Source organism: Typopeltis vanoorti, chromosome 3 (genome assembly GCF_054136105.1).
Source record: "Typopeltis vanoorti isolate ZY-2024b chromosome 3, IOZ_Tvanoo_1.0, whole genome shotgun sequence".
Lineage (NCBI taxonomy): Eukaryota > Metazoa > Arthropoda > Arachnida > Uropygi > Thelyphonidae > Typopeltis > Typopeltis vanoorti.
The window spans coordinates 73,740,637-73,757,740 of NC_143551.1; the positions used below are offsets into that span (position 1 = coordinate 73,740,637).

At 34.9% G+C, this 17,104-nt stretch overlaps 1 protein-coding gene across 2 annotated transcripts in view; it reads right to left on the reverse strand.

The window, feature by feature from the left end:
• Window positions 1-17,104, reverse strand: part of LOC150108267 (uncharacterized) — a 709,268-nt gene that overhangs the window by 663,580 nt on the left and 28,584 nt on the right. For both annotated transcript variants that reach the window (XR_016548127.1, XM_090390670.1), the window contains exon 7: window positions 16,851-16,935. Coding sequence is in view for 1 of the 2 variants with exons in the window: in XM_090390670.1 (XP_090246796.1) it covers window positions 16,851-16,935 (85 nt within the window). In the remaining variant the exon portion in view is untranslated. The remainder of the gene's footprint in view (window positions 1-16,850; window positions 16,936-17,104) is intronic.

Genomic DNA, 17,104 nt, shown 5'->3' on the forward strand with positions numbered 1-17,104 from the left:
TGTGCAGTCTCGTACGATTTTAGTTGTTATGGAGAAACCATGGTTACGTTTACAGATGGATGCGAAGTTCTTCAAATTTATATTATGCTATCTAACATTAATCGTTCATAAAATTAAAATAGAAAATATATTTTATAGCATAAAGCTAACAACATCGTTAAAATATTGGGCTCCTGTTCATGTTAATTTAATTCATGTTCATGTTAATAAAGTAGTTTTTCTTTTCTTTTAATATTTCCCCAAACTAACTACACATCACAAATATATCAGAGAACAAACACTATTAAGGACAATGATACTAATGTTAGGATTTATTGCCACAAGATGAGGATAGTTGCCTGTTGTACTCTCTCTCGTCTGAAAATACTTGATTCATTAATAGCTTTTATTCAGTATCGGTGAGCTAAGGCTTGAAAGATAAGGACTGACTGTTTACCTATTTTCAAAAAAGTTAGTTTCGGCTTTAAAATACTGCTTACTTACTTTGGGTAAATAAAAGATATTAAATAGTTTTTTTTTTTATAAAAACTAATAAAACATTTATTTGCCCTATTATTTTAATAATAATTTATGCTCAATGTTTGTTATATTATTTCTGTTATTTAATTTTTAAGTTATATAATTTCTCTTATTTAATTTTTAAGAAAAGTTAAACATAAATAAATAAATTTTCTAACAGATTTTATTTCTAAAGGGAATAGCCAGATCTTGCAATTGAATTCATTTGGCATCAGTAACTTGGAGAAATTATTTTTTAATATGAGACCTAATGCAGAGAGTCAGGGAAACTAGATCATCAAGGGAGGAATGAGGAAAATATGTGTGAAAGTTCACCTATGGTATGCAAACGTGATAACGATATGAATGTCTTCGAACATGGTTATTATTTAATAATTTATTTTTTATTTAATATTGAATACGATATGGCCTAAGATTATTGGTATTAGTGAAACCTGGCTATCAGAATCAGATATGGTAAGTGGGATCGAGTGTAATGGGTATACTATTTTTAGGAATGACAGAAGAGATAGGAGAGGAGGAAGAGGAGTACTGCTAATGATATCAGATGACTTAAGTCCAGTTAGGGTAGAAACACAAGAAAACAATAATGGTAACAATGTCCTATGCAACTGTGAATTTGAGTCTATCTGGTGTGAAGTGGACGTTAACAGAATGAAATATATCGTGGAGTGTTCCTACAAACCTGGCTGCTCAGTTTCAGGGAAAAGAAATGCATCCCCAGTTTAGCCTTATGAGTACCAATTATGGATGACTTTAATTTTCTAAACCTTAATTGGGTAGAAGAGAAATCTCATTATAAGGAAGAAGAGTAATTTATTGAATTGTTGAGACAACTTTCTCAAGCTAGCATGTGAAAGAAGGAACTCGAGGTGAAAGAGTGTTGGATTTGCTCATAGGTCAGAAGAGGTCTCTCTTAGTTATATGCTTATTTTACCACCAGTTGGTGACAGTGATCATGATGTGCTTTCTTGGGAAGTATCTTAGGTAATTGTATTGATCCTCCGATTAAAACAGGTTACATGCTCATCTACAAAGCTATAAATTATGATCAACTTAGGAGAATACTATCTTTGGTCCCATGGTATCAGTTAACTGAATGGGCAAAATGTCAGCAATGCATGGGAATCTTTAAGGACAATAAGGACAATTATAAGGAACCTTGAAAAAGTTCTTAAATGAGGCGGTATCTGAATGTATCCCCTAGTGTTCGAAGAATGAATAGGTTGTGAGTGAAATGGATATGCAATCTTATTAAGCAAGAGATACACAAGAAGATGATGTGGAAAGAATATCGAGAGAATAAGAGTGAGAGGAGTTTATTATTATTATTATTATTATTATTATTATTATTATTAATTATTATTATTATTATTATTATTAATACTAAAGAGCATTGTCGATAACCAAGTAAAAAATACAGACTGGAATTTCCTACTTAAAATAAACGATCCTGTAACATTATACGAGAATTTTCAACTGATGTTCACAGAAATATATAAAAAAGCAACAAAACCTACACCGACGAGGCGACAAACAGACAGCAACCCATGGATAAATGACGACATACTAAATACTATTACTGAAAAAGAAAATCTATGGAAAAAACTTAAAAAGTCACCCAGTAACACACATTTACAAACCTCATACAAAAACACAAGAAATAAACTAACAACAAAAATTCGTAGGGTAAAAAGACGATACTGCTTCCAAAAATTCATTGAATATAACAACAACATTAAGCAAACATGGGCTACACTCAACGAATTAATAACCCGAAAAAAGAAAACTTCAGCACAAGATTTTATTGCAAAAAGCTTCGGTCAGGACACAAACCAAGAGGAACTCGCAGACTCATTCAACCATGCTTTCACAAACAACATCACACAACTCAAAAAAGACAAACTACTAACGATCAACAAAAAACTACCGACACAAAGTCAACAACAAACGATGTATTTTCCACCCATAACAAAACAAGAACTGAAAGAAGCAATCCTACAACTAAAACCAAAGACCACTCCAGGAATAGACAAAATAAGACTCACAGACCTTATAACACATTTTGAACAAATAAATCCAATACTTTTGAAACTCGTGAACATAATATTCGACACAGGCATTATTCCACAACAACTAAAAACTGCAGTAATTACGCCAATATACATACACGGCAAAAGAAACAATACTCAGAACTACAGACCAATAGCTACACTACCAGTCATCTCAAAAATTCTAGAAAAAATAACATACACCAGACTACAGAACTATTTACAGAAGTACAACATCATCTCACAAAACCAATACGGATTTCAGAAAACAAAAAGCACCATTACTTTATTAGAAGACATCGCCGACACAATAAACAAAGCTCTCGACAAAAACAAGTACGCCGTCCTCATACTGCTGGACCTAACCAAAGCACTTGACACACTTGAACATGACATACTACTCACCAACCTATACTCAATAGGTATAAGAGGAACACTGCATACATGGTTCAAGAACTACCTCTCAAACAGAACACAAGTAACAAAAATAGGTACATGTCACAGTCGGAGTATACAAGTAAAACACGGCGTACCTCAAGGTGCCATATTATCACCCACTCTATTCAACATATACATTAACGATGCTCATAACATATCCATAAGAAGTCAAATATTTCAATACGCAGATGACACTGCACTACTAGCAATCCACACAGACATTAACACAGCTCTCTGCAAAGCACAACAAGACCTATACGAAATCACAACATACTTCCACCAAAACGCAATTCTAATCAACGGCACCAAAACACAGATGTTGATAATACACAACCCAAGAATCATACGCCCTACATCACTATCGATACATTGTCACACATACTGCTGCATTAACAGCAAAAATACCTGCCAATGTTCCGAAATCAAGCCTGTAACACACACAAAATACCTCGGTCTCTATATAGATTCCCATCTTAAATGGACAAAACATATAGAATACCTACACACCAAACTCTGGATCATCGCAGCAAAACTCTTCCAAGTTAAAGACATTATTCCACCCAACATAAAAAAACTCCTATATCACGGTATCTGAGAATCCCTACTCAGATACGGAATAACAGTCTATGCAAATACATCAAACAGCCACCTAACAAAATTAGAAACACTACACAGGAAAATCGTGTCAACAGTGATCTGGACACCTTACACGCAACAACCAATATCCGACAAGCACATGGCGATACACAAAATTCTGAGCATTAAAAACCTGAAACACTACATGACATTAACAAGGAATTATTTCAACATCACCTACCGAAACAACAGAGACACATATCGTATAACACGACCTACAACAACTCACTACATCCCCACACCCTTCAACAACTCATACGGTTCATTTGTGAGATCACATCAGATACCCACGCAACTCAACAACCTACCAAGAAAGTTAAAACACGTAGATAACTACAGAACATTAAAAAACGAACTCTGGAAAATATACCAACAAAGTTAAGAAACCATTAACACTAATATAAACATTATAAATCACTAGCATCCAATGCCTGCACCCCATACATAAACAGTACCAACAACACAAATAGTGAAGGCTAAATCCCGCTCTCTTCATAAAAGCTAACCCAAGCTTCGAAGTAGGTGGGATTAACTTGCCTCACTCATCTACAAGTAATCAGCAGATGCAGAAATTTGTACGAATAATCACTCTTTCTGAAACTTTAAAAATAAAAAAATAAAAAATATATATAGACACCTCCAAGGAGTCCGAAGACTCATCTTATGAAATATATAAAGCTCAGGCCAGAAAAGTAACGAGTACTGTGAGAAAGCTAAATCGGAATATGAAAAGAAATTGGCCACGCAAGCTAAGGGCGATCCGAAAGAATTTTATCGTTATTCAATTCCAGCCAATTCAAATCATTTTGAATTAGCTGGAAATTTGGGTAAACGAAAATGGTCGTCATTTTATTGTTAGTAAGTGTAAAGTTATGCACTTTGTCATGATTACAGTTCCAGAAGCATATTATATTAGTGGGGATATGCTACAAGAAACTAAGGAGGAAAGCGATCTTGGTGTATTGGTGGTTAGAAATTTGAAGTTCAAAGGTCACATAGCAAAAGTTGCAAATTCAACTCAAAGGCTTATTGCGATGTTGTAGCGAACCTTGACATGTAAGAATAAAGGAGTAACTTCGCCTCTTTATAAAGCTTTGCTAAGCCCACGCCTGGATGATTGCGCGCAGATTGGTTCTCCCACGTTCCAAGGAGCTAAAGAAGTTGTAGAAAGGGTGAGAAGAAGAGTTATAAAGATTATATCCAGATTATGGGATTTAGATTATGAGGACAGATTGCGAGTATGTGGATTACGGACTCTGGTTAAGGAGAAAAAGGGGTTATATTATAGAGATCTATAAACTTTTGAATGGTTGTTATACGATATCATCTGTTGAAAATTTTCGTTATATGGAAGGTAGGGAGAGAACATGGGGCATCCATGGAAGTTAAGGTTGTTCACAGTCAAGAAAGAGATAAGACCTACGTTTTTCTCTCAGAGACAGAGAGCAGCGAATGAGTTGAATAGCTTGCCTTTAGGGGTAGTGAGTGCATCTAGTGTGAATGAATTTAAGGGATGGTATGACGTCTGGTTTGGATGATTTATAGTTTCCCCCAATAAGTCCTTGTCTCCCTGGAGGTCTCAGACAATAATAATAATAATAAACTCTTGTACTCCTAACTTTCTGCAGATCGCTGATAGCTGGCCCAAGGCTATCAATCATTTCATAGGCATCAGGGAAGAGAGTAAGGCAGCCTTTTTTGCCATCTCGTAAGCTGTAACCCTAACACATACATGATTGCCCGAAATAAGGTTTCTATAGTAGATTTTCTTCAGTTGTTCGATTGAAATCAGTTTCTGGGAGAGAAAACACCTGCTTATCTGTGCGAATGATCAACAGTAGTTCAGGAATCGGCCGAAAGAAGAAAAGGGGAAAAAGCATAGAAAGAGTTCCTGTTAATGGCGACTAAAATCGTATATATATAACGTTCTATCTTCTGGTAGGCTAGTAGCATGGAAGAAAACATTCCGCAGCGCTACACAGGTATTTTTATTGTTAAATGTTATAAAAGTAAAATCAGAAATTACTTTCCTTTCCTCAACTGGTTGACTATTGGTTAGGGTGTGGGCACGGACTTCTTCAGCAGTAGTATTGATAACCTGATCTCTTTTTAGAACAAGTGCCGCAATAAATTTGGTGACTTTGTGGAGAAGTAGTGCATGTTCACTTATTTCTTATTGTATAATTTCAACTTCATATTATTAAAATTCCTCGAGAAAAAATGTGTTACCTTTTCGGAAACCCTCTCATACAATTATAAAATTAACAATCTATTTTTCTTCAATCATTAAGGGAAATGTTCATAATAATGAGTTTCTTCAACCGCTGTTCATCCTTGAAATCGTTGTAATGAGTTATCAACTCATTTTGCAAAATGAGTAGAAATGCACACAGGCTTCATTCACAAGTAAATTTTCTTTAGAGATTAGGGAAAAAATAGAAACAGAAATAGAAATAGAAAACCTATTGCTGTCTTGAATCAGCTTCCATGCGGCTCGATGGTACCGAATTTAATCTGAAAACCATTGTAAGCATAACACAATTATTTAGAATGCACTTTGTTTTCTACACAAACAATTTCCAATTCATCGCTTTTTGGGCATACAAGAGAGTTTTTTCCTCCTGAAAACGCTGTCTTTAATTTCACAACTCAGAAAGATCTCCTTGTAGAACTTACACTATTTCAGATAATAAAACGCTGTTTACTATATTAACGGAACTGAACTGCAGGAAGTTGATGAGACAAGAGACTTGGGAGTTATTGTGGACAGAGAACTTAAGTTTAAAGGGCATATTGCAAAGATTGCCAAAACATCACATCAAATTACATGTTTGTTGAGGAACACACTAACAAGCAGGGATAGGGAAGTTATTGTTCCACTCTATAAGGCATTAATAAGGCCGCATTTGGACTATTGTGCACAGATCTGGTCGCCAGGATTTCATGGTGATGTGGAAGTCGTGGAGAGGATTCAGAGGCGGGTTGCAAAGATTGTTGCAGGTCTGTGGGATGTTCCCTATGAGGATAAATTGATGATCTGTGGGCTCCAAAAACTAGCTGATAGACGTAGGAGAGAAGATATGATAGAGGTATTTAAATTGTTAAAGGGATTTTACAGGATTGATACTGATGATATTCTTAAGACCAGTGCGGGATGTGAGAGAACGAGGGGCCATCCCTGGAGATTGTGTAAGAGTGTGGTTAACAAGGGTGTTAGGACTAGATTTTTTACTTGGAGGGTTGTGAATGGGTGGAATGCGTTGCCAGAGGTGGTTGTGAATGCTTCAACTGTGAATGAATTTAAGGAGAGGTACGACAGGTATTGTGTAATTAATGGTTAGTGTGTCAATGTCGGGTCTCCCGCGATGAGTCTTTTGACTCCATGGAGACACCGTTAAAATAATAATAATAATAATAATAATAATAATAATAATAATAATAATAATAATAATAATAATAATAAAATTCCATTGTGATTCTAAATCCTAACTTGGTTTTTATATTCAGTAGTGTGAGTTCTACAAGCATTTTTTCCGTAGCGGACTGGTATAACAAACAAATCTTCTTCCCTGATGCTTTCGACATCCTCATTAAACATAAGCTCATGTTTAACGAGCGTTGATGGTTTAGAGTGGAGGACGGCTGCCTATCGATGTCCAAAAGTTAGTTCTGGAGGAATAGAGGAGTTCCGAATTCCTTTGGAAATAAAATACATTGCAGCACAAAAAAGGGGGAAAAAACTAATTAATTAACATAAAGAGCCAATAGGCTTCACTTCGGCGATCTAACATTAACAATTTGAGGGTATATTAAATTCCACATTATTTCAAAGCCGAATAAGAAACTCAAAGATAGGAATCAACGAGTTTCATTCCGAATACAGCAAACTATAAAAGATTCGGCGAATTGTAACATAAGGTAAAGCACATAGTTCAACGCTAGGGCAACTCGTTGCAAAAGTGGGGAAAGTTCTGATCACTATTCTTAGTATTTCCCATAATGTAAAACACATATTTTCGCTATAACCTCAGTATTACCTGGTCTACCTGCTCACCGATAAGACCTCAATAAAGGTCGAAGCCGGTCTAAGTAGTGACGTTCCACCATAATGAATAACATCATACATCTCCTAGGAGTTGTGTTTTACATTATGGGGAAATACTAAGAATAGTGATCAGAACTTTCCCCATCTTTGCAACGAGTTGCCCTAGTGTTGAACTATGTGCTTTGGCTTACGCTACAATTCGCCAAAACTTTTATAGTTTGCTATATTCGGCATGAAACTCGTTGATTCCTATCTTTGAGTTTCTTATTCGGCCTTGAAATAATGAGGGATTTAATATCCCCTTAATTTAAACAAAACAACTAAAGGTCGAAACTAGTCTGGGTAGTGGCCCTTCCCTTAATGCATAACATTAAACATATCCGCAAGGAGATGTGTTTTGCATTATAGGAGATACTGAGATAGAAGTGTTGGAAGCTTGCTCCACCTTTGCAACGAGTTGCCCTGGTGTGTACCACCTTAACCCAGTCCTGAAGATACTTTCAGGTGCAAACTTTGTTTGCTCACACTTGGATAAAGGATTAAACTAAATTTCTTATAGGCATACACAGTTAACTGAATCTTATTAAGTCAGCAGACTACATATAATAGTCCAATCTTTCGAATTTAATGCTTAAAAATAAAGCAGAAATAGAAAATGTAAATGATGAAAGAAATCAATTTCTAAAATTTCTAAATTATTTCTGAATTATAAGTACTCGACAGAAGATGGAGTTGTGAGAATCATGATAGCATTTTCTGAGTATTTCAATTTACTCTTGAATGTATTTATTTACTGAATTTCCTTCCCATATCAGCTTGGGCGCATAATATTATAACATTTTTTGCCTTTTATATATATTTGTAATTTAAAATTTCCTTTTGATAAAAATAATTTAATATAATTTGTATGCAATAAAGTGGTAATCAGAATAGGATACGCAATGACTGCCACCTATATTTTGATGTCAGTGCTAGTTATGTCGATGTATTTTTAACGAACTCACGTTTCCTGCTCAGTCTATAATTTTCATTATTAAACCAATTAAATATACTGACTGCATGAAATTTCCAAGTAAGATTACTTTCATGTTCATTATATTTTATCAAAATAGATTACGTAAACTTTTGTTATTCACAATTACAGTATGTATAAGTAATGTGATATTTAAAATACCACATTTTAAGTCGGGATACAAAATTTCGTTGTCTATATAATCTTAGTACAGAGTTTAAGCATTAAAATGTATGATTAGAAAATTATTTTGAGTTACATTCGTTTCGCTATCTCTACAAAATCGGTGCATGCTGACGTCAAAGTGCAAAGGTAAGGGCGATTGCTATTAGATATTTTGACTTTCTCCGCTTAAATTTTCTTAGTGGGTTTCCTTGTGCAAAAGATCATTTACATACTCTAATAAATGTAATTCAAAACAATATTGTCCTCAATTTTTAAAGAGATAATTAGCAACCCACAAAAAATGAAAAGCGTAAAAGCTAGTCATTTTAAAAAAGTACAGACATTCATTAGTGAAACGATATTATTATTTCGGTAAGGTAAAATACTTTCTACATCTTTCTCTCATCCAGAGATTTTCATTAAGAAGGTTATGCGCCTTTTGTCTACTCGTGTATAAGATATATATATATATATATATATATATATATATATATGACTTCTGCATTACTTCAACCTTTGTATCTCTCCTAGTCCGGCTCCCACTGATGAGACCTCAATAAAGGTCGAAACCGGTCTGGGTAGTACCCCTTCCCGTTATGCACATAGCATTATACACGTCCGAAAGGAGGGGCAGAGTGCTTTGCATTATGGGATATAGACTAAGGCAGGTGATATGAAGTCATTAGCCTCTATATGCAAGTAGCTCAGACGTGAATATATTTCATGCGCAAAACTTTGTTTTGCTTCCTTGGGATAAGAAATAAAACCAAGTATAAAATATAAAATTTCTTGGTATCTCTAACGTATTATAAACCCAAGGTAAAAAACTTAAAAAAAAAAAAAAAAAAATATATATATATATATATATATATATATATATATATATATATTATGTTCCTGTGTCCCAAAATTCACAGGGTGTTCCGTGAATTTAGGGACACCCTGTATATATATATATATATATATATATACACATAATTAGGATAACACAGCTCAGTTATCCTAATTATTTAGTTATCCAAAAGTTATCCTAATTATTTAGTTATCAGCTCAGTTATCCAAAAATTATCCTAAGCATCAAGAGCCCTCTGATGCTTAGAATAATTTTTGTCTCAGTGCAGTTGGGAGTACACCGTACACTTGATGTTTTATTGACTTCTGTCAAAAAAGTCAAAGTTCACTGTAGGCAAAAAGTTATCTTCAGAGGAAGGTGATAAAAATATTTTAACACTAGACAGGAATAAATAATGGAGACAGCAGTATATATGCTGAAATTTACTGTGCATTTTGCAAAATGCATAAGCGAAGTATTAGATTCGTATTGTCCATATGTATGTTTACAAGAATTTTCCTTTCAGTGCTGCAGAATTTAATAAGACTTTTTTGAGATTGTTACTAAACTTTGTGGAAGCTCTGTGATTTGGTTTAAATTGAACCATTTATTCTTATAACAGTTGATCATTTAGTCGATTTTTTATACACAAAAACGAATATAGCAGTGCAATTGCTGATATAGTGATAGTATAAAAGAATGCTATGTGCGAAATATCTTTTTACGATTGTTTTGAATCATTAGCATACTTGTTATTAAATAGAGTTCATTTTATATAAATAAAAAAATATGTATCTAAATATAAATAAAGAAAAAGTTGATATATAAATATTAACTTTTCTTTATTTATATTTATATATATTTTTGAAAATTATGCTAGACTATCCATGTTGTTAGGCCTAGCAAAATGGATAGTCTAGCGCAGTAGTCGCCAAAGGGGTCGATATGACATTGATAGGGATCGATTCGGGCTCAGGCTTATATTCGACAGAAAAATATAAGACATCATTGTATGGGCAATATTTAATTCGGTTAACTTGGATTACCTCCATGACAAAAGACATGGAGGTAATGACAACGCAATTAAGAGTGAATCGTAGGATCAGTACCTCCATCTTACAGGTCCTATTCATGGACCTGTAAGATGGTCATGAAAATAGTTACTGAGGCCAATCAAGTAGGCCAAAATGACGTATTTACCAATAAACGGATGAAGTGGTTCCCGGCGCAGCAGGAGCGAGATTGCAACACGTGCGCGGTTCTTATTTACTGATACTTACAAGTATTCGATCCCCGTCTCATTTTTGCTCATCGACATACAAGTGAGCGTTAATGTTCTAAAATTCATCAACATACATATTATAATTCAATCGTTATTCATTCACGAACTAAACTTCTATATGTTGAATAGTTGAGCAGCGCTGGTAGTAATACCAGTGATATTAATACCAGTAGTTTATTAATATCACTAGTAATACCAGTGATAGTATTAGTAATATAATAATATATACTATATTATACATACAATAAACACTGTAACTATAAAATAAACAATCTAAAAACTCACATAAGCGTCTTTTTTTGCTTATCCTATTATAATTACGTAATAGTAAAATATAGGGGGGTCGATAAAAGTCAAGAAACGCTTGAAGGGGTCGATGGACAAATGACTTTGGCGACCCCTGGTCTAGCGTAATATTGAAGCTATTTATTTGGAGAAAATATATGATTTGGGATTGGAAAATGTTAACAGAAGAGTATTGAATTCGAAAACAAAAGCGGTTGTTAAGAATAACGCTTTCTTTATCACTGCAGAGATTCGCCATTAGTTAAAAAAAACGACGTTTTTAAGCACATCGAGACCATACATCATTCCACAATGGGTTTCTACTATTTTTGTTGAAAAGGCGCTAGCAATTATATCTTAAAAAAGTAAATGAATCCTCCTTATAAATGATCTTAGTGTTTTTGTTTCCTATCGTTTAAAAATTCTATTTCTACCTTTTCTTTTCTGTCTGACTATAATTAAAATTTGAATACTTGAATATTTTAATACTTGAAACTATTTCAGGATGAAATGACAGAGAAACTGTTTTGCCCTTTTCAACACCAGTATTAAGTGTTATCAATTATTTAACGGTTAAACGATTAACTAAAAAAAGCTGAAGATATTTATTTCGAGGTCCTATCCTTTTTGCTAAATTTTATTTGCAAGTTAAAGATTCTTCGAAAACAATTAATATATCTCACTCAGAATTGCTTAGCACCGGAAACTAAACAACAATAGCGAAATGCTTCTGTTTTTTTTTTGTTGTTGTTGTTTTGTTTTGTTTTTAATTAATTTCCTTGATGAACAAAGCAACACTTCCCAACTAATTCTGGTACTTTAACTAATTGAAAACGAGAATAAAAGAACCTAATTAAGTATGCAAACTTTGATCATTTCAGAAGTGAAATTAAGATCTACTTCTTATCTAGTTCAATGGAGGAGAAAAAAAACTCAGTATTTTTCGGTGCATTTGAGAGTATAATGATCGTTAAGGCATTGGGTACTATTCAACTTATAGTGCTATCTTTTGAGCATCTTGAAGTTTCAGGTCGTAATGACTTGGGTACTAAAACACCGGCTCGGATATAAAATACCTCAAGGGGGGGGGGGGGGGCAGGAAGCTTTACAGATCAGTCAATATCGAAAGCTATTTAGTTAGAAAGACCCTGGTTGGCATCCTCTCCAAGATGTCAAAAACGGTTATGAGAGCTTACAGCTGAAGATTAGTTATGCGGTCTCGTATGGAGATGGCAGTGTTTTACCTCCCGGAACCTCGGATTTTTCATCTGCCAAACAGGATTGAAATTAACAAACATAATACATTGGCCAGCCTCCGTAGCTCAGTCGGTTTCGACAAGGCATGTTGGTTGGAATGACAAATTCCAGACAGAATTTGTCATTTTTCAAATTCTAGGACACGAAGAACCTTTATCGCAAGCATGAGACTGGCTCTCATACGGAGTGAAAGGGTTACGGAAGTGAATTGGTTTTCTTCCCGAAAACTCGAGTTTTTTCATTTGCAAAACAAGCAAACTGTCCAGGAGAACACGAGAACGCATGCAAATTGCATAATGCTAATCATTACCCTATCCTGGAATTACAGTCAGAAAATCCAAGAGAGTGCAAAGAAGATTATGGGAGCGTTAAGACCTACTATAACCATAATAATAATAAGAAGAATCCACTGGCTTTATAACTTTTGTTCCTTCCATAATTCTCAACAACTTAATCCCAAAGAATTCTCCAAGTGGCATGCAAAACTTTGTTCTACGAGGGTGGACTGAAAGTTCTCGGCCTAACAATGAAAAAACGAATTTATAATTTCAAAATTAATTTTTATTTTTCAACATAATCTCCCTTAAGACATTTATTCCAGCGATGCCCCAGCGCCACTATCCCGTCACTATAGTGGTTTTCAGTAGGATCTGCAAAATACCCCTCTACAGCCGCAATACCTCTTGATTCGAAGAAAAATGATGGCCAGCCAGGAAGAGTTTTAGTTTTGGGAAGAGACGGAAGTCAGAGGGTGCCAAATCTGGGAAATAGGGTGGATACTTGAACAATTCATAGTGCAGATCCCTTAATTTTCCCATTACCAAAACACCTGTGTGGGCAGGTGCATTGTCCTGATGACAGATGCTTTTTTCTTCTACAAACCGGGTCTTTTCTCACGAAAGTTTTCGTCTAGACTGGTTAAAAGATCGGAATAATATTCCCCGGTTATTGTTTTACCATTTTCAAGATAATTAATAAACAAAATGTCTTTAGCATTCCAAAACACCGATGCCATGACCTTTCCTGCTAATGGTTTTTCTTCTTTGGAGCTGAACAACCGGTTTCTGTCTACTGTTTTGACTGCTGTTTGAATTCTGGCGTGTAATGGTGAATCCAAGTCTCACCCATAGTAATAAATTGACGCACAGAATCAGTTTTATTCTTGTTAAAACGCTCCAAGCACTGTTCAAAGCTTTTCATATGAGTGCGTTTTTGATCTGCAGTGAGCAAGTGCGGCAGCTATCTTGCGCAAAGCTTTTTCATATGCAATTCCTCATGCAAAATACAACGTGTATATCCTACACGTTCTTTTGAAATGCCTATAGTCTCAGCAATTTCACGCACTTTGACTCGCCGGTCAATATCATATCGTGCACTCGATCAATGATTTCTGGTGTTGTTACACTTTTTGGACGTCCTTCACGTGGATCATCTTCAAGGCTGTTACGACCACGTTTAAACTCGGCAGCCCATTTCTTAATTGTCGAAAACGAAGGAAAAGAGTGCCCATAAACGTTTATGAACTTCGAATGAATTTCTTTTGGCGTTAAATCTTCTTTTACAAAGAATTTTATAATCGCACGACACTCAATTTTATCCATTTCAAAGGATACAGACAACACTTTTGCTTCAGACAGCTGTATAAAACAAACTACTTGATAGAATGAACTTGCAATTTCACATGGATGCTTATGACAGATGTACCAACTAAGAAAAAGAAATCTTGCCGATAGTGTTGCCATTTATGGTTGAGGCCCCGAGAACGTTTCAGACCACCTTCGTAGGTGTAAAAATGCTAACCAAAAACCCCAACTTACACATTTTGCCTTGAGGCGAGAATAGAAAACTATGTTTTCCCCCATTTATTTTATTATCCTTTTTTTTTCATATTACCTTGATGGACCTGTGTTTCACTCAGGATTTGTCCATGCGCGCAGGTCACAAAGATGCTTCCAACGATCTCGATCTTGAGCCTTTTTCATGTTATACCCATAGATTTCACTAGTGGATCTTCCCATCTTGTAGGTGGTCTTCCTTGTTTTCTCTTTATTCTTGGTTGCCAGTTGAGTATTCTATATGTTCACCTGTTTACCTTGAGTCTGGTTATGTGACCTGACCATCTCATCTTGCTTTCATATACTGCAGTTACCACATCTTTTATGCCTGATCTCTTTCTTAGTTCCGTGTTTCTAACATGTTCCATTTTGCTGATGTTACAAATCCTAGGTTCTATTGCACGCTGGGTTATTCTGAGAGTATCTTCTTCTTTTCTTGTAGTGTTCCATGTTTCGGATCAATATGTGAGTGATGGAAGAATGTCACTGTTAAATAGTTTTGCCTTCTCAGAGATGTCAAGATTTGGATCAGTAAGTGTTCCTTTTAGTCTGTTGAATGAGAGCCATGCAACTTTCTTTCTTTTTGCTAGTTTTTCAGATAAATCGTTATTCATTTTTATTGTTTGTCCTAAGTAATTGTAGGAGTCAACTTATTCTATAGGGATGCTATTAATACGTAGGTGACTGTCACTTGTGTAGTTATTTTTGATCCATTTTGTTTTTTCTAGATTCATTTCTAAGCCTATCTTACTGCTATTTGTGTAAAACCCATTTTTCACCCATTTCTTCCAGGTCTTTTGGATTGTGGGATATCAGTACTAGATCATCGGCAAACATAAGGAATTGTAGTTTTTCACCATCTATGCTTATTCCTCCATTTAGGTTCTATTTTTTTATCAGAATGCATTCTAAAGTGCTGATAAATAGATTTGGGGAAATCACATCGCCTTGGAGGACCCCCTCTCTCTATATCTATATTTATAGGTTGATCAAATAGGGTTATATGTGTAATCTGATTTTTGTTAATTTCTTTTATCATGTGGATGTAAGTAGGATCCACATTTATTTGCAGCAAGGCACTGATGACTGCATTGTGTTCTATGGTATGAAATGCTTTTTTAAAATCAATAAAGAGGAAACATAGAGGGATTCGGTATGCTCTGCATTTTTCTGTTACTTGTGAAATGACCCGGATACGATCTATTGTGGAGAAGCCTCTTCTGAATCCTGCCTGCTCTCTACTGGAGTTGTCTTTGAGAGTGTTTTGGATTCTGTTCAGTGTTACTCTGTTCATGATTTTATATATGTGAGAGAGTAGACAGATTGGAGGATAGTTTTTTTTTATGTCTTCCTTGTTCCCTTTTTTGAATAGAAGTATGTTTTTTGAGGTCTTCCATTCCTCTGGTTTTTCATATAATAAGAAAATATCGTAAATTGCGAAACTCCTTATCTGAAATTAAGTAGAGCCAAAAGTGTTATCTGTGGAAAACGAAGATATAAAATTTTGGAGAAAATAAAAAAGAACATTTATTTTGACCAACATTTCTTTGCCATTTTAACAATTCCTTCGAAAATATGGCTTCATCAGGACAAACCTTACAGGATTACGGCCCGAGAGTTGCCATTGCACCAAACTTGGCGGTATGAGAATCTTCAACATGTCTACACATGAGTTATTTATGTAATTATATATTAATAAATTTAACGATCCTCCATAGCTCAGTCGGTATAGACTAATCGGAAAGATCTGGGTTCGATTGCCGTCCATGACGTGAGGAAGCTTTATCTTTCGATCAAAGGTAAGTTAGCCGTTCTCATACGATGGTAGAGGGTCGTTTCACCCGGAGATTGGGGTTTTTCGTGCCTCAGAACAGGCATACCGTTCCCGTGAACCCACAAGAATCTTCAGTCATGAATACCTTAGAGGAATGCAGTGACGAGTCAGCTGCATTAATTCGTCGTAAATCCCTCATTAGGGGACTCAACCCGTCCTAAGGGAAGGATGGATATTAATAAATTTATAGCATAAATTGTTGGTATTTTTTCAGTAAACGAAAAGATATTAAAAAGGTATTTATATATTTATTAAGTGCACCTAAACGTCCATATACTTTACAGTAACTAAAGTAAATTCATCAAAACAACTGTGAAAGTGAACGATCCTACATTGTGTGCAAAGTGAATAAATAACATGCATTAAATTAGCATACAATTTCACCGTAATCAACATTTCAATGAATATTGAAATAAAAACATTCTCGGTATTAAAATAGTTGATGGGTTTTAGTTATGTACTTTAAAAAAACTCAAGAGAACATAGATACTTTGCAGTATATTGCGTTTAATGTACGGTATTTATCTGGGTGTGGGAAAGAATCAAACACATTCAAAAACCAGCAGATTTAAAAACTATTAGTTAATGTAGCTTGTGCTAAATAGTTTTTTTTTTTGTTTATTCATTCTGGTAAACTACTTTGTGAAATAGAAACTTACTTCTTAGAGGCGATGATACCACAAGCTTCGTCGCAGTTTGTCGTTCCACCATTTTCTCCTAGACCTGCACTGCAACTGGGACATTCTGAGGGGATGGGTGGAAGAAAAAAAAATCGAATCATATGAGTATATGGATTTCGTCGATTATTATTGTTTTTAAATATTAAAACTAAATAAACCGTCTAACACCTTTTTATTTTCCAAAGGGAATTAGCTCTAAGTGACTTTTGGAAGTGTGTGGGATGATTTTCAGA